The 23,611-nt window shown below is 37.4% G+C and overlaps 1 protein-coding gene across 1 annotated transcript in view; it reads left to right on the top strand.

Moving 5' to 3' along the window:
* Nucleotides 1-22,812, top strand: part of plod1.L (procollagen-lysine, 2-oxoglutarate 5-dioxygenase 1 L homeolog) — a gene marked incomplete at its 5' end in the record, with an annotated part of 32,931 nt that extends 10,119 nt beyond the window's left edge. Inside the window, 15 exon segments of the mRNA NM_001094810.1 lie at nt 3,403-3,515; nt 3,897-3,960; nt 4,418-4,515; nt 5,938-6,039; nt 8,290-8,421; nt 9,770-9,891; nt 12,657-12,761; nt 13,257-13,382; nt 14,608-14,749; nt 15,991-16,104; nt 16,246-16,311; nt 16,893-16,997; nt 19,582-19,728; nt 20,723-20,848; nt 22,177-22,812. Coding sequence (NP_001088279.1) covers nt 3,403-3,515; nt 3,897-3,960; nt 4,418-4,515; nt 5,938-6,039; nt 8,290-8,421; nt 9,770-9,891; nt 12,657-12,761; nt 13,257-13,382; nt 14,608-14,749; nt 15,991-16,104; nt 16,246-16,311; nt 16,893-16,997; nt 19,582-19,728; nt 20,723-20,848; nt 22,177-22,332 — 1,718 coding nt within the window. The 3' untranslated portion in view covers nt 22,333-22,812.
* Nucleotides 22,813-23,611: the final 799 nt, after the last annotated feature.

Raw genomic sequence — 23,611 nt, 5'->3', positions numbered from 1 at the left:
AGATCATATCAGAGGGTTATCATCTGGATTTCTCTTCTCTCCCTCCTCGGAAGTTCCTCATGTCCAGACTTCCTACCAATTCGGCCAAGGCTCTAGCCTTCCTGGACTGTGTCCACAAGATGGAGCAAAGTGGAGTAATCATCCCAGTGCCTCCTCCAGAGAAATTCTCAGGGTTCTACTCCAATTTGTTTCTGGTTCCCAAACGGGACGGCTCCTTCCGACCGGTGTTGGATCTCAAGTTTCTCAACAAATTCATCAGATCGGTCAAATTCAAAATGGAAACCCTTCGCTCTGTGATACGGGGGATGGAACAAGATCAGTGGATGATGTCCTTGGACATCAAGGATGCCTACCTCCACGTCCCAATTTGGCCACCTCATCACCGGTTCCTGCGGTTCGCCTTCAAGAATCGACATTACCAATTTGTGGCGCTCCCCTTCGGTCTTTCATCAGCCCCCAGGGTCTTCACCAAGCTCATGGCGGTGTCCGCAGCAGCCCTACGTCTCCAGGGCATATCGGTGACGCCTTACTTGGACGATCTGCTCCTGAAGGCCAGGACGAAGGACAAGAGCGAACAGGATCTTCAGACTTCGGATGGACCATCAATTGGAAGAAGTCCAATCTCATTCCCAGTCACAGGATGACCTTTCTGGGTCTCGAGTTCAACACTCGTACGCAGAGAGTGAGTCTCCCCTCGGAGAAACAGGAGAAGATCCGAACTCAAGTGCAACTCTTACTTCGGACCGCCAGGCCCACCATTCATCTACTTATGAAGGTTCTAGGACTCATGGTTTCTTCGATCGAAGCGGTCCCCTTCGCACAATTGCATCTTCGTCCGCTTCAATCCAACATTCTGACCACATGGAAAGGGGGACCCTTATCGCAGAGAATCTCACTTCTCAGCTCGACACGGGAGTCCCTCCTTTGGTGGCTCAGACCATCCAGCCTGTCAGAGGGACAGTCCTGGGCGACTCCGGATTGGCTAGTGATAACCACGGATGCCAGCCTTCAGGGCTGGGGGAGCAACGTGGGACAGTCGGTCCGCACATGGTCTATGGTCTCCCGAGGAGTCCAAACTCTCCATCAACATACTGGAGCTAAGGGCGGTAAAACTCTCTCTCCGACACTGGTCACACATCCTCCAGGCCAAGGCTGTTCGGGTGCAGAGCGACAATTCCACAACCGTCGCATACATCAACAGACAGGGTGGAACCCGCAGCAAGGCCGCCTTGGCAGAAGTGCAACAGATTCTACTCTGGGCGGAGGCCAGTTCCGTAAGGCTTTCCGCCATTCACATCCCGGGAGTGGACAACACCAGGGCCGATTTTCTCAGTCGGCACCTCCTAGATTCAGGAGAGTGGGAGCTTCACCCGGAAACATTTGCGGAGATCGTCCGTCATTGGGGGGTTCCCGAGATCGATTTAATGGCGTCCAGAGTCAATCGCAAGGTGCCCAACTTCTTCGCTCGCTCACGCGATCCTCTGGCAGTGGGCATAGATGCCATGACACAGACCTGGCACTTCGACCTCGCCTACGTCTTCCCTCCTCTTCCCATGCTTCCTCGGGTGCTAAAAAAGATCAGGCAGTCTCACGTCACCGCGATCGTGATAGCCCCTTTTTGGCCCCGGAGAACTTGGTTCTCGGATCTTCAGGAGATGTCCGTCGCACAACCTCTGCGGCTGGCTCCGCGGACCGACCTGCTTCTTCAAGGCCCCATTGCTCATCACAATCCGGGCCTCTTCGCTTTGACGGGATGGCTGTTGAGGCCGCCATCTGGAGACGAAAGGGGATAGCGGAAGATGTTATCATCACCATGTTGAAGTCCCGCAAGGCTACTTCTTCCAAGGCCTATCACAGAGTTTGGCGTAACTACTGGACCTGGTGCAGGGAAACCGCCGTCCCCTCGGCTGCTTCTTCCTTCATGGACTGTGTCATCCCTCGAGTTTTGTCCTTCCTTCAAAGGGGTTTGCAGTTGGGCCTGAAACTCAGCTCCTTGAAGGTACAGGTGTCAGCTCTCTCGGTGTTGCTTCAATCCCGTTTGGCCTTGGATGACTCAGTCCGTACTTTTCTCCAAGGAGTGGCTCATGTCGCCCCTCCTTTCCGCCCTCCGACTCCGAGTTGGGATCTCAATATTGTTCTGGATGCTCTCTTAGATCCTCCCTTTGAGCCTCTAGCATCAGTTTCCGATGACTGGCTCACTCGGAAGGTGGTTTTCTTGTGGCGATCTCTTCTGCGAGACGAGTTTCGGAGCTCTGCGCACTATCCTGTGATCCGCCCTTCCTTGTTTTCCACAGAGACAAGGCCGTACTCCGCACGGTTCCGTCATTCCTACCCAAGGTGGTGACGTCCTTTCACATCAACCAGGAGATTGTGGTACCGTCCCTGTGTCCGGATCCCAAGAATGACAAGGAACGAAGACTTCATGGTTTGGATGTAGTCAGAGCGCTCCGGTGGTATCTGGACAGATCCAAGTCCTTCCGCCGTTCACAGTCCCTGTTCGTTCTGCCCACAGGGACTCGGAGGGGCTTGGCTGCGTCCAAGTCTTCTATTGCCCGATGGCTCCGGGAAACCATCGCGAAGGCCTATTTAGCCAAAGGTAAGTCGCCCCCAGAAGGTGTTCGAGCCCACTCTACAAGATCAGTGGGAGCTTCCTGGGCATGGCGCAACTCGGCCTCTTTGGACCAGATCTGCAGAGCGGCTACCTGGTCTTCTGTCCACACATTTACAAAATTCTATTGTCTCGACACGTTTTCTTCGGCCGAAGCCTCCTTTGGTCGTAAGGTGTTGCACTCTGTGGTGCAATAATGTGTCATTGTCTCGCTCCCTCCCTGCTTCTTTTGTTGGGGCTGCTTTGTTAAGTCCCCATCTGTCCCTGTGTCCCCCTTGAGACGACAGAGAAAACAGGATTTTTTGATACTCACCGTTAAATCTGTTTCTCTGTAGTCGATAAGGGGGACACAGGGCTTCCCGCCCTTCAGCGAGTTGGATCTATTGGTCCACAAGTGAATTGTTTTCCTGTTTACCAGTTCTGCAGTTTCTTGTTTATCTTTAGCAGTCGCTTTGGTACTAACTGAATGGTTTATTACTAGGTTGGGTTAAGCCATGGTCTTGGCACGCCCCTTTCTTTTTTTATTCTAAGTGTCCTGCCTCCTAGAGGGTGGAGCTTAACCCCATCTGTCCCTGTGTCCCCCTTATCGACTACAGAGAAACAGATTTAACGGTGAGTATCAAAAAATCCTGTTATCTCTTCTTTTTTGGGGCACATATGGCTGCACATTCAACTGATATAAAAATTCTAGATATTTATTTTTTGTTTTTGAAAGTAAGGATATGATAACATCTCTAAATTCCTACATTACTGTATCTGCAAACAGTTGCTTAAATTAAATTTCCTGTCTACAGGATTTATAGGTTATGCTGCATATCTGTATAAGATGGTAGCGGATTGGGATGGAACAGATAAAGACAGTGACCAACTCTTTTATACAAAACTCTTCCTAGATCCTGTTAAAAGGGTATGTAGACACTCCAAACAATTTTGATTTCACTTAATATGTTCTTAAACACTATATGGAAACAGATATTTATTTAAAATATAATACATATATTATATGCCTCTGCAAAATTATGTTTTATAAAACAGTATGGAATAATGGTTTTCCCTTAAAGGAGCGTAGAGAATTCTCATCTAAATACTTGCAGTAAAATTGCATAGAGCATTCCTTCTCTGCAAGTGGCACATTCACACCAAGTTTGCAGAAAGCAGTAGTTACAGATGAAATATACCCAATTACTATTACAAATCCATAACTACTGATCTAGTGCAATTATGGAAACAAACATCTTCCAAAAGTTTTGCCAGTAAATGATTTTGGTTATTTTTTTTTTCCATAAAGGGAAAGGTTAATATAACCTTAGATCACAGATGTCGGATTTTCCAGAACCTCTATGGATCTGCAGGTGAGAGAATTTTGACTCAATAATAACAACAACAATACATACATACACTAGACAGTATAAAGGTAATTTATAAAGGATAATTTATAAATGCAGTGCAATTTTTTTCCAGTTTTGCCTGCCACTCTTATATCAGCACCTTATTGACCTGTGTATGGTACCAAAATGACGGCCTCCTCAGCTGGTATGTTTTTAGGGTTTGGCCAGCCACTGAAACATCTCTTTGGGCAAGGACTACATTGAGCTATGGATGCAGTTTGCTTCTGACAATTTTGTACAGGACCCCTCCCTAGGAATCAGTTATTGCCCTTGGGCTAAAAATAAATTGTTCAGCCCGATATGTCTTAAAGTTTGGTTGGCCAAATTATTTATTTGATGCAGTTGAGGACATCTTTGTGAATGGCCAAGTTTATTTTCTTCTCACTGCCCTTTCATTTTAAACTTTTCTTTATGGTTGCAGAGGATGTTGTCCTGAAGTTTGAGCATGGTCGTGTAAGAGCTAGAAACCTTGTATATGATACTCTTCCAGTCTTGATTCATGGAAATGGTCCAACAAAGGTAAGAAACGATTTATGGAAATCTATTAATCTTTGCCTGTGAAATCTTCTTACTTGTGCCATATTTATTGTTGCATACTGGTAAGAATAATACTATAGATTTCCCCCAGGCTGTACTTTTGCTTTCAGTTGATTTAATTTTTGAGCCTGTACAGTCAAATCACCAATCTATGGAGTGTGTCAGAGGCACAGAATTAGCAATCACAGTTTTGATTCTGCTCTTGGCCAACTTATATAATATAGAATAGTTTCTCAATTACATTTTGTTTGGAGCACTTACATTTTTTTTCTGCAAGATATATATAGTTTATGTGAGTCTGTGGAGGGTCAGTGTCAGTATGTGTGTGGGCGCAGGGTTTCATTTGAAGAGGTTGAACTTGTTGGACTTTGGTCTTTTTTTCAAACTGTGTAACTATGTAAGATTATAGAAACGTGTTGCATTGTCTATTTTTGCATACACATTTTAAGTTCACTGCAAATTTAGCTTAATCCATATGCGCAGTGCAGAAGGTTTGTTTTTTCAAGCACCATTGCTGTTTGGTGCAGTTTTATGTATGTGCCATGTCAGCCTGTTAGTTGATTGATCTCAATTTTCCTTAGCAATGGTAACAGAGGTAAACACTGTTATATGGAGCAAGATCAATTTTTATAACATTCAGCATTGATCTCTGTTCCCATGGGCACAGAGCATGAGATACATTTACATTTGCACTGCATGGCAAATGCACTTCAAGTAATGGACCCTGCATACCATGTATATTAAGCATCATGACTTGATTGAGAGACATTAGTATGATGTAGATAATGTTATTCCAAGACAGTTTGCATTTGTACCCTTAATATTTCTCTGCTTAGTACAGGGAAATACCAGTGCTAGCATAGTTTTATGGTTTCTTGTCTGGACAGGTTTTGGTAAAAAACAGTTGTTCTTCTGACCGAGTTATATTTATTGCCCGGTTCAGCTGGTCCATTTTAGCAGTGTCAGACCACACCTAAACTGCTTTTTTTTTTCTTTTTTTCATGTTAGAAGGGCTAAATAGAATATTGCAGTTTAGACAAAGTTAAAGAAACAGACCTTCAAGTTATAGGCAACAAGTCCCCATATAATAAATCCTAGCCATTTGAAAAACATTTACATGCTATATGACCTTTTTGTCTGTTCTATTACTCTGTTGATGGAGGCCGCTTTCTATTTTCCTATTTATTTTTTAAGCAGATAGTGCAGGGGGCTTTGCCATATAGATTTAAACCTTTATGCTGAAAATACACTGTGGGGTTTTACAAAAGATTTGCTGACAAGTATTCATATTTTTATTGTACAAATCCTCTCCTGTTTCTAAATCTTAAATCTACACATACATAAAGATTTGTACATCTCTGATTCCCTGAGGTGGTAATTGTGCATAATTTTTGTTTTGTGCAGCTTCATCTGAACTATCTTGGTAACTACATTCCCCATGTATGGACTTTTGAGTCGGGGTGCAATGTCTGTGATGAGGGCCTGAGGAATTTGGAAAGTCTTTCGGTATGAGATATTTAAAAAATATGGGCTTTTATTAACAAAAGTTTGTTCTATATGTATTACAAAAAATTAAGTAGTAAATGTAAGAATGCAATGTACACAGCATTGTGGAGAAAATAATCCATGATTTATGTCCAAAAATTGCACTTTTTGCACCACACTAAGGGGGGTGAATGTAAATAAAAATCGTAAGCACTATTTAAAATGATGTTTTTGCGAATGTTTAGTGCTGCTCGCAATGTAAAATCATTTGCTGGTGAATATTACATCTCTAAGCAAAAAAAATATGATTGCGATTTTTTTAAGCGCTGCGAATGTTCGCAATAGCCATTTGCGAGGCTATCGCTGAGGTCTGTAATCGGTTCAAAAAGGACACAAACATGGTTGCTAATGTTCTCAATGGTCTTTGCAAAACATATTACATAACGAAACATATTGCATTCCCCAAAAATTACGTACAGTAATTGACAATTTTGCTATGTTCAGTTGCTTGAATGTGTCAAGCAAAACTGTGCAGTGCAAGCAATCACCGCAGATGTAAGAAACTTTGGAGATATGAGAGATATCAGCATATAGTAACGATTATAGGACTCATTTACAACTGCATTAAAGTGGACCTGTCACCCAGACACAAAAATCTGTATAATAAAAGTCCTTTTCAAATTAAACATGAAATCCAATTTCTATTTTTTATTTAAGCATTCATAGCTGCTGTAAGCTCATTTAAAAATCTCAGCTGTCAATCAAATATTGTCTGCCCCTCCTCTATGCCCGTGGCATAGAGGCAGGGCAGACAATCACTTTCACTTTCCATTCAGCACTTCTTAGATGTCACTGCTCTCTACATATTCCCCTGTTCTCTTTACCATTTAATTGTGTAGCCAGGGCATGGGGATGGACATCGGGTCCCCCATTCTGGTGCACAAACAAGATTTTGAGATGATACAAGGCTCGTCTTAATAACAGTGTCCACAAAATGGCTCCTGCCTGCTTGCCATAATTATGAATTCCCAGACTAAAGGAAACAAGATTCAAATAATTTATATAGTGTAATTAAAGTTCATTTTGCTTGACTAATCTGATAAAATAGGATTTTTAATCATTTTTTTGTGTGACGGGTCCCCTTTAAAGAAGGACAATTTGCAATAGTTTTTTTCACCACAATGTAATTGACATTCCCAAAGTTTCAGAATTTATATATATGTATATATATATATATATATGTATATATATATATGTATATATATATATATATATATGTATATATATATATATATATATATGTATATATATATATATATATATATATATATATATATATATATATATATATATATTATTTTCAGGAGTAAGGGGGGCATGGTCATGAGCCCCTGTCTTCTCCAGTGCCCACACATTGACATATTGTGCTGAGCCTTCCTGCTCAACATCGGGCTCCACAGCAGCAGGAAACATTCTATATGGGTGTTTGTTTTATCACACAGGGTTGTCTTTTCCCTGGTAGATCTATATTTTCCTAGGATGGGGGTTTGGAGTGGCATGGGCATGTGACATAATATTACTCCACAATCTTCCTTCCCCCTTGTTCTTTTTGGCTTCCTCACCTGTCACTTCTTTTCTCATTTTGTGTTTACTAGCCCCTGTCTTCTGCAGGTGATGTATTTCCTGTGCATTGTGGAAATGTTTTTTTTTAATTTAGTATCACATCTTAATAAAAATACAGGGTTTGCAAATGGTGGACCTATGAGGACTTTGCACACACACACACATTCTGAGTTACTTGGTTCTTTTTTAGAGATCCTTTCTCTGGCAGCAGATTTTTTGACTTTTTGTGTCCTTTAGCATGCAAGACCATAAGTGGGCATGCAGGTTGTCAAATTCTCTGCACTCAATACAGAACCTTTTTTGGCTGCAGAGTTTGTCTCTTCAAGTGAGAAAGGAGAAAATAGTCTTGTGGTCACGCCTTCCATGGTTGACACTCTCACAGTCCCAATGAATTGGAACCATATAACAATTGTAGTCTCTACACCTTTACAAGCAGATCATTAGCACAGATACTTTTTCTGATACTAGCCCAGATGATGAAATATTTCAAAATTCCATGTACATTACCAGTTCAAAGCCTCTAATTCAAGCACATGTGTATTACCATTGATGACATATATTGTATGAATTGCAAGTCGCACAGACTACATATTTTTTTTGGTGTAACAATTCACTTCATATTTTCCCTCTTGTTTATTTTTCCTCAAGGTTGATACTCTTCCATTGGTAGTAATTGGCATCTTCATTGAACAGCCAACACCATTTGTCTCTGAGTTTTTTAAGCGACTGAACAATTTAAATTATCCAAAAAACCGAATCCAGCTTTATATCAGCAATCATGTAAGTAAATACCAACCTCTTATGACTCTAAATCTACATGATCAGGTTAATATTACAATATTAAAAAAATATTTAAATATTAATTAAACCCTATAGGAGTTTTTGCCTCCAGTAAGGATTAATTATATCTTAGTTGGGGTCAAGTACAAGGTACCGTTTTATTATTACAGAGAAAAAGGAAATCCTTTTTATAAAATGTTATCATTTGAATGAAATGGAGTTTATACAAAATGGCTTTCCAGTAATTTGTAGCTTTCTGGATAACGGGTTTCCAGATAACAGATTCATACCTGTACATGTATATAGTTTGGGATTGTTGGCCCACCAGAAATCTGTGACATTTGTCAGAATGAGTGTGGTCATCTTAAAAGTGCCACCATTGAATTATAGATCGGTAGTTTTATGAGGATATCTTAAGGTGGCCATAGACGCACAGATAATATCGTACGAAACGAATTTTCGTCCGATATTCGTTGCGTGTATGGTGGAAAAAGAGCCGACCGATATCGGCAGAAGACTTGGATATCGGTCGGCTCGTCGATCGGGCTGGACGGAAAATTTTGATCGGGTGCCTTTGAAGGGACCCAAACATCGCCCATTGTTAGTGCTGAATCGTCAGATACAGGTAGAATTCTATTGTTTCTTCCCGTATATCTACCTGTTTATCTGACGATTTAGCTCTACACGTGTGTATTGAAACGAACGATCTTTCTTGGAAAGATCTTTTCCAAGAAAGATCGTAATTGTTACGTCTATGGCCACCTTTAGAGACCTGCACAGTGGGTGTGTGTGATAGCTGATGTTGTGAATCGGTACTAGCAAGGCATTGTGAATATATTTATTTTCTTTATTAGTTTAAACGTGAATATTTTTAATAGTTATGTAAAAAAAATATTTCTTTTGATCACTTTTAATAGGCCAACACAATACTGATTTTTAAAATCTTGCTTGATTAAAAATGTTTTATATCAATAGTCTAAATTAATGGGGTTTTTTAACATAACCAGCTGAAATGTTATTTTGGTATCATGCAATGTTCCCAAATATATTCCCTTACTGATAAAATGTGACCTATGTGCAGCTACCAGGGTCTGGGTTTAAAACCAAGCTTTTTTTTCCTTCAGCAGTTTACTGTTGGGAAAAAAGTATATCTCAATCCAACATCAATATTGTTGCATTTATGCTGTATTGAAGTTGTTAGCATATTGTAGTCTGTAGAGTTTTTAGGGACTGAAATATTTCAGTCTAATCCAGTCCTGCATGCATGTTTGGAAGTAATTTCCTGTTCTCCACCAGTGATGGAAACCATTAGTGTTATATGAATTAGCTTTGTGTACTTTATCTACAGGAGCCTCATCACCAGAGACGGGTGGAAAATTTTCTGCAGGACCATGGTACACAATACAACTTTGTTAAAACTGTGGGGCCAGAGGAAAACTCGGACTTTGCTGATGCCCGTAATAAAGGAATGTAAGTGCAAATAGAAATCTGATTTCTAAAATAGAAAAACCAATTCACCTGTTGTACATCGTTGTTAAGCCTTATATAAAGGGGGTTATTTATCAAAAGAGTTTTATTTTTACCTCAATACCGTTGAGTCTTTGAGGGTGTTTTTCAGTCAAAACTTTTTTAGGTAAAAAAAAAAAAGCTGGAGTTTTTCGAGATTTATCATACCCGAAACTGAAAATAGCTTGAATTCGAAAATACTGCCAAAAACTCCAGCAATTTGAGTATTCGGGTTTTTCACCTCCGCCTACACTGGTTTTAGTTTTTTACATTTGAGTTTTTTTCAATAAATTAGAATCCACTTGAGTTGTGAGTTTATTCGAGGTCTAAAAAAACCTTGGAAACCTCTAAAACTTGACCTTTGATAAATAACCACCATAATATATATGAATATAAGTGAATATAGATATCATATTGTAGTGTAATATATATAGTGAATAAAGTACCCCCTCTTGTAAAATATAAGGATATTATAAGTTACCGAGGAGTTTCATGACCATATAAAAACACGAGGCCGAAGGCCGAGTGTTTTTATACAGGTCATGGAACTCCGAGGTAACTTATAATATCCTCATATTTTACAACTGGGGGTACTTTATTTATTATAATACACAAATTTTAGTGAGTCATGTGATAGAAATACATCACTACTCACCGTTTATAACTGATGACATCACTACTCACCGTTTATAAGGATATAATTTACAGGATATTCATGGCTTTTGTGTATTATATATATATATATATATATATATATATATATATATATATATATATATATATATAGTCCGCTCAAAAAAAACGCATCAACCAGGTCTTAGTATGAAAAATCAAATATTCAAAATTCGGCTCCATAGATTGAGCCGTCTTCAGGACACTGAAGACGGCTCAATCTATGGAGCCGAAACGTTGACAATAAATTTTGAATATTTGATTTTCCATACTAAGACCTGGTTGATGCGGACTATGTGATTGTTGTAAACCAGCACACGGGCATTGGATTGTTTGCCGTGTGCACCAGCTACACAGTATATATATATATATAGTGAATAAAGTACCCCCTCTTGTAAAATATAAGGATATTATAAGTTACCGAGGAGTTTCATGACCATATAAAAACACGAGGCCGAAGGCCGAGTGTTTTTATACAGGTCATGGAACTCCGAGGTAACTTATAATATCCTCATATTTTACAACTGGGGGTACTTTATTAATTATAATACACAAATTTTAGTGAGTCATGTGACAGAAATTACATCACTACTCACCGTTTATAACTGATGACATCACTACTCACCGTTTATAAGGATATAATTTACAGGATATTCATGGCTTTTGTGTATTATATATATATATATATATATATATATATATATATATATATATATATATATATATATATATATATATATATATATATATATATATATATATATATATATATATATAAAATACTGAACCTAATTCTAATTTGCATATGAAATTAGGGGTGGGAAGGGGAAAATTTTTTTACTTCTATCAGGCTTACCAAAGTCTGGAACTAATTAGCTGGAAGAAGGCTGCGCTTACAGTACCCCACGCGGTGTGTCCTCCAAGTATGAACAGAGGAGAAACTGGTAGGGGAAGGGTATGAGAGCTGAAATAACAGTGATGTTGGTTGCAAATACGGATCTCTGTAGTGAAGAAATAGAATGGTCAGGCAGGCCGAGTCAGGGTAGGCGGAAATCCAACGTAGTCAGGGGCAGGCGAAGACAAACCAGGAAAGCAGAGAAGTTCCAAGCGTCACAGCTGTAAGGGAGATCAGCAAGCGTAGTCAGGACGAGTTCCAAAAGTTTTAGGTAAAGTAGCCAAGACGATGTCTGAGCAAAGTCCTGACCTCGAAAGAAGGTGTAAATAAGCCCCAGCGTCAAAAGCGACACGTCATGACGCACGTCACGTCGCCTACGTCACGACATTGCAATGAATCCGGATGCGTTGCGTTGAATCCGGACGCGCTGCGTCATGACCTCTAAGGTTCCGACGCCTGCGCCGAAGGACGGTGCCAGTACCATGGGGAATCCTGACGAAAAAGGCCGAATCCCGAACCGAATCCTGGATCGGGTGAATCCCTAAATATAAGTACTAATTAATATTATTATTATTGTGAACATTGGTAATTTTTCTCTTTGATAGTGCTTACTTTTGTTATTTAATTCAGTATTTCTAAATCAAAATGCTGTGATCATACTAGGGATACACTGAATCCACTAGTTGGTAATCTGAATCTGAATGTAAATTAGGAGCGGGAAAGGAAAAAGTGGAAAACAAATTTTACTTCCTTGTTTCGTGACAAAACGTCACATGATTTTCCCTTCCTAATTTACATATGCAAATTAGGATTTGGTTTGGCCAGGCACAAGGATTTGTTCGAATCCTGCTGAAAACGGCCGAATCCCGAACCAATTCCTGGATTTGGTGCATCTCTATATAAAAATCTAAAAATCTATTATTTTGTGGAAAAAAAAATTTCCGCTTTTAACTTATTTATTCCTTGTTCAGATTAGTTCCTTTTGTTATTAATGGTTTGTTTTAAAACATATGAATGAGTCACCCATGTTGCCAACCTGTGTTGTTTGTAGATCCCACAGATGTAACTATGTTTTAGAAGCAGTCATAATGAAAACTGAAAAAGAGCTTCCTTTAACTCTGCACTTTTCCAACAAGCTTTGACTTATGATCTTTACTTTTAGGGATATGTGCCGGCAAACTCCAGAGTGTGAATATTACTTCAGTATTGATGCCCCGGTAGTGTTGAAAAACCCCAACGTTCTTCGAATCCTCATAGAACAAAACAAGTATGTTAGAAATATTTCACAGGATTTGTACTGATGTGTGAGTTGCAAAATATTTACTGACGCTTATGTGTTGAAGCTTACAGGAAATACAGTATATAGCCTTTTTGTAAAGGATAAAGGCTATATACTTTTTATTTATTTATCTTATTTATGTTTTCCACAAAACATGGGTATATAATTAACCTACATTTTAATCAATATTAAAACTATATTGCTTTCACTACCAGGGTGTACTGACAAGTCATTTATAGCCATAAATAGAACTCTGAACATTGTAGCCATGTTATCATAAATATGGTAGTGTGCTTAAATGGCTGTTTAGTCAGTAACATATTTCAGACTTGGAAGCAACCAAGCAAGACTAACTTATATTTATAACTTATGATATAGTCTGACATTTATGTGGACTACTAATTATTTTGAGTATTACTTTTTCTTTTGTCCCATTGTTGGATTGGGACATTGTTTTATTTTTTCCTTTTTCTTTAATAATAGGTCTGTAATTGCCCCCTTGGTAAGCCGAAATGCCAACTTGTGGTCAAACTTTTGGGGAGCCTTGAGTTCTGATGGATATTATGCTCGATCTGAGGATTACATAGACATTGTTCAAAGACAAAGAATGTATGTGCAGTGTTTAACCTTATTCCCATTACTCTGTATTGTTTAAAATGTATGCATATGTTTTTAGCCATCGGGTAACTATACTTCATAACAAAGGGCATTTCCATATTCCTGAAAGGGCCACTATACCTTTATTTTCTCCATTATTTTAGCCAGTGGAAATATTAAGAGCTGAATGTTGATTTATTTAGACGCTCCAAGCTCCTGTTTCGTTATTACTAACTGGCAGGCTAGCCACATGCTCCTTCTACAAGGGGAATGAGGGGTCTGGTTGTCAAGGGGCATGGTATGTTCCTCACCCTATCATACAGGCCCACAAATGTCAGGAACAACTCTCTAGGTTTTTCCATAGTCTATACAAAGAGCATAAATCAGTAGCTGCATAAATATTTCTCTGTATTAAGAACAATTATGTTGAATGCAAGATGGTGGCATAACATAGCTGAACAGCATGCATTTTTAAGGATAAGACAGAGAGAAGGCCATTCAGAGAAGAGGAGCGTGGTACTGGGTTTCCAAGAGATGAATTGGTTTCTGTCTGTCTATATGGTGGTTGCTGCACTGCATTTGTTTTGTTTGTGTGCATGAATTGTGCCTGTTGTTTTTCCTGCCACCAGGCCTCAAATATGGGTAACCAAAAAGTATAACAAGATAATTTCACCAGTACCTTTTTTAACTAATTTTGTTTGTGCCATTGAGTAGTGTGAAATGAATTGATGTAAACTTTCTCAGAGAGGTCCTCTGAAAACTTTTGCAATGTATATATTACTTTCTATACAGGCCCTGTGATAATATCAATTTTAGACTGCTAACAGTAGGCTTTTCCGAGCAACAGCTCTCTTCAAAGTTAACAGTGTCAGTGGCTCTGTCTATGCAATTTCGGTTTAGTTCTCCTTTAAGCACTGAGAGGTGCCAATCTGTTAGATATACACCAGTGATTATAATCTGACCATGGGCCGCTTTGATGAAAAATACACCAGAATGTGGTACTACTCTAGCGAGTGCTGGACAATCATCTGGCCCCCTCTCACAGTGATCCCTTGTGGTTGGCTGTCTGGGTCATACATAATTTCTGATTTTACTCTAATATGCATATGCACAGCCCAGACAGACAGTGATTAAGCCTTTCCCTCTTCTTTAATTTCTCAAAGGAGAAATTTCAGTGGAAGAAACTAATCCGTTTAAAGTGTAATTAGTTTATGGTTGTTCTTCTGTTTTCTTTTAGTGGAGTCTGGAATGTCCCTTATATCTCCAGTGTTTATTTGGTGAAAGGAAGCATTCTGAGATCTAAACTAAGTCAGAATGATATGTTCCACAGTGGTACCTTGGACTCTGACATGGTTTTCTGTGATAATGTCCGCCAACAGGTCTGTATAAGAGAAGGCATACACACCTACACATACACGCAAACACACACATGAAATACACAAGAGCCATGAATATCTTGTAAATTATATCCTTAGGTGCTTAGTGATCTCATTGATTATAATGTGAGCTTAGTGATGTAATTTCTGTCACATGACTCAATTAAACTTTTTTACTATAATAAAGTACCTCCTGTTGCAAAATATGAGGATATTAGAAGTCACCTCAGAGTTCCACATAATTGTCAACAAGTCACGTGACACAAATTACATCTCTAAGAAACACTAATTAGGATATAATTTACAGAATACTCATGGGTCTTGTGTTGTATGTGCTGCTTTACATGGTGATGTAATATGAAATGAGAGCAGAAGGAATCAAAGAGTCAGTCAGGGTGCCAATTCCTTAGACACCCTTCAGCAAATCTAATCACCTCTTACAATGAGCTGGCGCTTCTTCTCTTTAAAAAGCCCACTGGCCTGGGGTACTTTGATGTATAGCTTGCCCCAGGCTTCCAGGTAACCCCTGCACAAAGTTAGACTTGGTGCGTACACAGAATAGAAATCTTCAGAAAAGTTCTTTCTTGTGTTCTTTTGTAGTAGCATACACTACACATCTTACTTAGTGAACACAACTTGAAAGTATAGTTTAGGACTCTTGGAAATTGGGTGACAAAGAAATAATTTATACCAAGGGAGTCTTTCAAGGGCTTATAAAACATATTTCCCTTTACGTGTTGCTCCATGTGGGATTACCTGTTTTTAGTTTAATTTTTGAGTGATTTGCCTTCCTCTTCTGTCTCTTTCCTGTCTTTTCTGTCTCTTTTTCCTGTCTATGGGGATCACTGACCTTGTCAGCTGCTGCTACAATTTTGTTATTGTTACTTTTAATTACTCATGTTTCTGTTCAGGCCTTCTTCTATCCATCCTCTGTTCTCTCATTCAAACCACTGCCTTGTTGTTACAGTAAATTAGTGAGATAGCTTCAAAACTCTGAATCGGATTGCCGCTGAACAAAAAGCTAAATAATAATTAAAAAAAATACAAATAAAAACTGACTGCAAATTGCCTCAGATTAACACTGTCTACAGCATGCTAAAAGTTAATGTAAAGGTGAATTACCCCTTTAATAGACTTTGTTTTATGCTAAGTTTGAGAATTCATTACAGGATATAAGGCAGCACATAGTCTTTGTGCATTCATGTATTTTAATGTTCTGACCACAAATTATCATTTGGTTGCAGGGAATCTTTATGTTTGTTACAAACAGACAGGAATTTGGCCACATCCTTTCCTTGGAGAATTACAAAACAACTCATCTTCATAATGATCTTTGGGAGATTTTTGAAAACACAGAGGTAAGATCATAAATTTGTTAATTTTGCATACTTATTGGGTGTTTGTTTCTCATGTGCTGGAAAGTTCAGTAAGTCCATGTCTGTGATAGCTAAAACTGGTCCCTAAGGGTAGCTCAAAGGTTTTCTGATTTTTCTTTGTAGGACTGGAAAGAAAAATATATTCATCCTAATTATTCAGAAGCATTAAAAGGGAAATTAGTTGAAATGGTAAGTATGAAGAAGGTGTGGGATTCAATTTGATAAATAATGTGTTATATAATGTTTTAGTCTATTTGTTCTAGTCTTAAAAACTAGTTTTTCAGTTATTTGCCTTCCTCTTCTGCCTCTTTCCAGCCTGCATATTGTGGTCAACTGACCCCTGCAGCTGAAAATGATTGCTCTGTGAGGCTATAATATTATTGTTACTTTTTATTACTTATTTTTATATTCAAGCCTTCTAGTATTTTTATTGTTTCTCATTCAAACCATAGCCTGACTGATCAGGGTCATTTACACCTGAAATTCCAAAATATTGAACACAAAGTGAAATAATTCAAAACCATAAAATTGAAGACCAATTGCTAATTGACACAGAATATCACTGTCAACCTGATCATAACATTTCAATTAAGGGTGAACTATGGCTTAAAGGATAATGCATAAACCAAACACATATGTTTTCTTAAAGGGATTGCTAACATGACGTAATCTTTCTGCTCCACTTTTTATTCTAAGTACATCTGAGTTTGTATTCTATCATGGAAGATGGTATTATACCTATAAGTGATGTTCTTAACTGTGTCTTGCAGCCCTGCCCAGATGTGTACTGGTTTCCTTTATTTACGGAGACAACCTGCAATGAGATAGTAGAAGAAATGGAGAACTTTGGCAAGTGGTCAGGTGGTGGTAACAAGGTCAGAGGGGGCATATTATTTGTAATCTATCGTCGTAGATGGCCAGATTTGGTTTGACAGTTTGAATGATATTGACCATTCTGCCCCAACATATGGACATGTAATTTGCCAATGCACCTTGTCAGCCGTGCATAATACACTGGAACTACTACCCTTCGTTTGCTACAATTGGGACAGCCAAATATATTGAACAACAGCATTTGGCTATCCCTGTATATAGCCAGTTGTGCTGTACAGGTATGGGATCCTTTATCCGGAAACCCATTATCCAGAAAGCTCCGAATTACGGAAAGGCAGTCTCCCATAGACTCCATTATAATCAAATAATCCAACTTTTAAAAAATGATTGGCTTTTTCTCTGTAATAATAAAACAGTACCTTGTACTTGATCCAAACTAAGCTATAATTAATCCTTATTGGAAGCAAAACCAGCCTATTGGGTTTATTTAATGTTTACATGATTTTCTAGTAGACTTAAGGTATGAAGATCCAAATTATCCAGAAAGCCCCAGGTCCCGAGCATTCTGGATAACTGGTCCAATACCTGTATTCTGTTTTGCCTGGGGGCTGATCAATTGCATACCCTTAAATGAACAGTAATATGAAAAAATTAAAATGTTTAAAGCTATTAAAATTCAGTGGATTTATTAATGGTCGAATTCAAAATTCTAAATTTCAAATTTTTTTTAAAAAAAAATAGATTGTAGAGATTTATCATATTCTGGGCCTTTAAGAATTCGAATTCGACTATTCGCCACCTAAAACCTGTAGAATTCATGTAAAAGTCAGTCCAGTGACCAATTTGACAGTCAAGTTTCAAATTCGGTTGAAACTCTAATCAAATTCGATTAGAGTTTTCGGGTCGGTAAAATTAGTGTGGGTTTTAGATATTAGATTTTTTTATTAAATAATCCACTAGTCAAATTTTCGAGTATATTCAAATTTAAGGGAATTTAAAAAAACTCACTTGAATTCTAAATTGGACCTTGATAAATGTGCCTCCTCTAGTACTGTTTCCTGCACTGGAAAAATTGGTTTTTGTGCTTCAGAAAGACTGCTATAGTTTGTACAGATAAGCTGCTGTGTAGTCATTGGGGCAGTCATTCAAGTTAAAATTGGGCTAAATATACAGGTTAAAGTACATATAACAAATAAAATATTTGTAGAATACAGTGGGTTTCGTTCTTAGGCTAACTGTCAATTGGGGGATGAAATCAGCCTGCTGAAATACACTTGCCGGTATCGGTCCCTATGCAGGCAACAGCCTCTTCTTCCATTCTCATCTGGAACCATATCAATGTGAAATGTAAAGTCATGCTTTTCATCACCATAATCGGCCGAGTGTGTGTCACAAGTCATGCCACAGGGAATAGAACCAGGGTCTCTAGCAAGAGTTCCCACATCAAAGGTTCATAACTTAAACTTCTAGACCAATTGCTCCCCATTTTAAAGGAATTGTTCAGTGTAAAAATAAAAACTGGGTAAATAGATGTGTAAAATAAAAAAATGTTTCAATATAGTTAGTAAGTCAAAAATGTAATGTATAAAGTCTAGAGTGACTGGATGTCTAACATAATAGACAGAACACTACTTCATGCTTTGCAGCTCTCTTGGTTTCCACGGATTGGTTAAGAAGCATTAACCAATCAGTGACTTGAGTGGAGGCCACATGGGTCATAACTGTTTGCTTTTTAGCTTTCCCTTTATACTCACACCTATATATATATATATATATATATATATATATATATATATCTCTTTTATACTATGACCAGAGGTAAACAAGTTAGGGACCACCGTGTGGGGTTTACCTTGATGTGGTATGGTGGCTTATTAATTTTATGATCATAACTTTGTAACAAAAAAATCCTGTTTTTTTTAAAACGCATGCATTTGCATTTATTCTGAATTACTTAGACAGGGGACAAGGGAATGTGCATTGATTAACTGGCCAGGTCAGTAACATTTCCATTGTACTTAAACATATTATAATTTAGCCTTAGGAGTGCACCCACAACCCCCCTTTTTTGTATTTGACCTGCATGCTAAGTATCAATTGCCAACTCACTGAACAGTTATGTCCCATGTTGCCCCCCCTTAAAGTTGCTGACTAACTCAGAGTTAGAGAGCTAAAAAGTAGGAAGTTGTGTTCTGTTCTGTTAGACATCAGCTCATTCAAGCCTTTATAGATTACACTTTTAGCTAACTAACTATATTAGAAACATTATTATTTGCACAGCCTACCTATTTAGCCAGTTTTTACTTTTACACTAAACTATTCCTTTAAAATTAAGCTTTACCTTTGTACTGCAAAATCGCGTTGGAACAAATGTGTAGAGAGTCAAATACGTGAGGGTTTATAATTCTTGGTATATATAATGGCCACAAATTAGCTGCCTTTTAAATAAAAAAATCCTGTTCTAAATACTTTTTATTTGCAAGTATGCTTTGTCAAAAGAAAACACAGGTTGTATTGCCTCTATCATAAAAAAACTGATTAGGTAAAATATTTATATACAGTAAAGTCTTTGCTAATTCTAATTAAGCTTGGATAATGATAACTGGCTTGATTCACTTATTTTAGGATGAAAGGCTCCAAGGTGGCTATGAAAATGTCCCTACAATAGACATTCACATGAACCAGATAGACTATGAAAAAGAATGGCACAAGATACTATTAGATTTTATTGCTCCATTAACTCAGAAAATGTTTCCAGGCTACTATACAAGCGTAAGTATATGAAGTTGCAATTGACTACTGATTCCTATTAATCTTCATTTTATCATATCTAATAGCACAACATATGTAAATATCTATCAGAACAGTAATTTGATTATGTAAATGTGCCCAATATGTCTATACTTACTGAATAGTGAATGCACTACATGTAGTATCCCTATATACTGATCATTAATCTGTGTCTATATGTTGTATTTATCTTTTGTTTTATTCATTTATATAGCACAAGTAGAGAGTTTTTTTAAGGTGTAAACACAAACAGGGTTGCAATGGTCGTCTCGACCATTTCTGACCGATTACTGCAGTGTCTTTATATACTTTGATATCCTGTGGGTGCCAGTTTTGTTAAAGGGGTGGTTCACCTTAACGTTAACTTGTAGCATGTTATAGAATGGCTCATTCTTTATAACGTTTCAAATGGGCTTCATTTTTCCTTTTTTTATAGTTTTTTAATTATTTGCCTTCTATTGACTCTTTCCAGATTTCATATTTGGGTCACAAATGCTCTGTACTGCTACAAATTTATTATTATTATTATTATTGCTACTTTTTACTACTCATCTTTCTACTGAGGCCATCTCCTATTCAAATCAATGCATGGTTGCAAGGGTAAATTGGACCCTGAAATTACAAACTGGAGAGCTGCTGAAAAAAAGTAAATAAATAAAAACCCACAAATAAAAAAAAAATGAAAACCAATTACAAACTGTCTTAGGATATCCCTCTCTACATCATACTAAAAGTTAATTTAAAGATGAACAACCCTTTTAAAATCACCCTATTTTGGGCAATGATGCAGAGTGAAAGTTCAAATCCACATGCTAAGGAGAGCTTTGGCAATCTAGGCTTCTCCTGTAATACAATAGAGAAAATCGGCAGCAACCTCACTTCCAATGCTTCATAATGCAAAAATATGCATGGATGTTATAATCCTGCCACTTCTGTAACTTTTGCATAAATTAATCTTGCACATTTATTTTTACAGGCACAGTTTGACTTGGCTTTTGTTGTTCGATACAAACCAGATGAACAACCATTACTTGAGCCTCATCATGATGCTTCCACCTTTACTATTAACATTGCTCTGAACAGTGTTGGACAAGATTACGAGGTAAGTATTTGCGAATATATGCTACTTCGTATCTACATGTAGGTATATGAAGCAATAGCATTTTCTAATGGGCCAATATTTTCACACAAAAATGTTTTATTTAAAAGGGATTTCATCCCCAATAATGTATCCACAAAATTTGGAGGCTTATTTATTTAAGGTCGGATTTGAGAGGTTTTTGAAACCATGACTAAACTCACACACTCTAAAACCATGATTGTCACTGAATTTATCAAAAGTTCTGATGTAAAAAAGTACGAACAAAAAAAAAATTTGTTGAACAATCGATAAAAATATGAATACCTTGAAAAAGCAGGATTTGGATTTGGCTGAATCCTCCTGTCTGGCTGAACTGAATTTGAATATGCAAATTAGGGACAGAGAGGGAAATCACTTAACTTTTTTGTCACAAAAAAAGGAAATACATTTTTTCCCCCACTTTTTGCCTTCCTGTGCCTAATTTGCATATGTAAATTAGGATTCATTCCGGATTCCGACAAAGTATTCAGGGAGTTTCCCGAATCCCAAATGTAGATTCAGTGCATCCCTACTGTCAATATCATAATAAAGAGGTGTTGCCATTTCAAAGACGTGGGGGGTAGTTTACTAGTATGTCAAGAAAAATATATCCAAATTATAAAGAATAATTCCTTGTGTGTTTAGAACACTGATTATCTGCACTTTTTCATTTAAATGCCAGCTATCATACTGAAGCATTCTCTTTTGTCAAAAATAGTGACACAACATAAAGACTTGTTCTTCTTGATAAGGAGAAGGCCATGTTATGCAATATGGCAGCTGTCACTTATATTTAAAAATGCAGAATGACAGAGATAAATAGAGTAAAAGGTCTACTTAAAAAAAAAAAATTAAAAAAAAGGATATTGCCCTGTAAAACTATCACTACTTTTGAGTTTTAAAGTGATTCTGTCATGATTTTTATGGTGTCGTTTTTATTAATAAATTAGACATGCAAATAACTCATTCTACCATTAAGAACGTCTTGCTCCATGTCTTATTTCAAAGTTAGATATTAAAAAAATCTGTTTGCTCTTTTGAAAAATGGATTGCAATGCTGGATTCTGCTGGAGGAGCGCTATTAACTGATGCATTTTGTAAGAAAATATGTTTTCCCGTGACAGAATCCCTTTAAGTCTATTTTTCCTCCACACAAGTAAAAGCATTTCAGCTGTTATATGCTGTTTTTATTCACATTATTCTCTTTCTTCATAAGTATAATTATAGTTTACAGAAATAAAGTGTTATGTAAAATACATGTTCAGAGATGTGCTTTTTACATGGTTGCTAACTTATATTTGGTTTTCTAGGGAGGTGGCTGCAGATTCCTCCGATACAACTGCTCTGTAAGAGCCCCAAGGAAAGGCTGGGCTTTGATGCACCCAGGGCGACTGACTCATTACCATGAGGGACTACGTGTAACAAAAGGAACAAGATACATTGCAGTCTCCTTTGTGGATCCTTAATTGTCCATTTCATATAAAATAACTTGTAACTGACAAAGTAATCAGAGAACTTGAATGATAACATATTCAGAAAAGTCCAGTTTCAGGAGCTTCCATGTGGATAACTAGAACATTGTTCTTTTAAAAAGGAGTGGTTCACCTTTCAGTTCACTTTTAGTATGTTATAGAATGGCCAGTTCTAAGCAACTTTTCAATTGGTTTTAATTATTTATTTTGTATAGTTTTTGACTTGTTTGCTTTCTTTTTCTGACTCTTTTCCCTATTTCATATGGAGTCACGGACCCCATTTAAAATGCTCTGTGAAACTGCAAATGTATTGCTATTGTTACTTTTTATTACTCATGTTTCTATTTGGGCCTTCTCCCATTCATATCCCAGTCTCTTATTCAACTCAATGCATGGTTGCTAAAGTAATTTGCACTCTGGCAACCAGATTGCTAAAATAACTTAAAACCACAAATAATAAAAAATTAAAACCAATTGCAAATTGTCTCAGAATATCACTCTATATATCATACTTAGGTGCATATTTATCAAGTGTCGAATTTAGAGTTTCTGGGAGTTTATAAAAACTCCCATAAACTCGAAATTCGAAAAAAATGACCAATCTAAAATTTATTTAAAAAAAATCTAATTTATTAGAAAAAAAAATAGAATTTTTTAAATTTGGGTCAATAGGATCCGACCCTCAAACTCGAATCGAATTAGATTTTCAATTCGACCCTTGATAAATCTGCCCCTAAAAGTTAACTGAAAGGTGAACAACCCCTTTAAAAGAAGCCAGTGTAAAACTAATTTTTAAGAAAATTAAACAGACTAGAGTTTCTCAAACAAGTACTTGACAAATATAACTGTGAATCCAATGGTATTCAAAATCAGAACATCTCCAACTGGTTATAGATGTAAATTTTACTACATTAAAAACATTTATTATTCCTTATAGATTTAGATAGATTTCCACAATGCAGGTGTACTGTACTAACATTTCTTCTATATTTATATAGTGTTTCACTATAAAGTGTTATTTATGATGATTTATTTAAACATTGATGGTATCAACTAAGATTCCAATACCATTTTCTCTGTTGCATCAAAGTAAAACTTTGCCCTTTTAGAATAATTAGCGTTCTGAGATAAATTAATAGGGAGGAATTCTGCAGAGCTATTAAACAGTTGGGCATATGGCCAGTTTAGTTTGTTAGGACTATGAATGATAAAAGATAGCCTGTCAAATAGGACAAGCTTTTCTTTTAGATTTTGTGGCTTTTTATAGCACTTG

This window comes from Xenopus laevis, chromosome 7L, assembly GCF_017654675.1.
Source record: "Xenopus laevis strain J_2021 chromosome 7L, Xenopus_laevis_v10.1, whole genome shotgun sequence".
Taxonomy (NCBI): domain Eukaryota; kingdom Metazoa; phylum Chordata; class Amphibia; order Anura; family Pipidae; genus Xenopus; species Xenopus laevis.
This window is presented reverse-complemented; position numbering and strand designations above follow the sequence as displayed.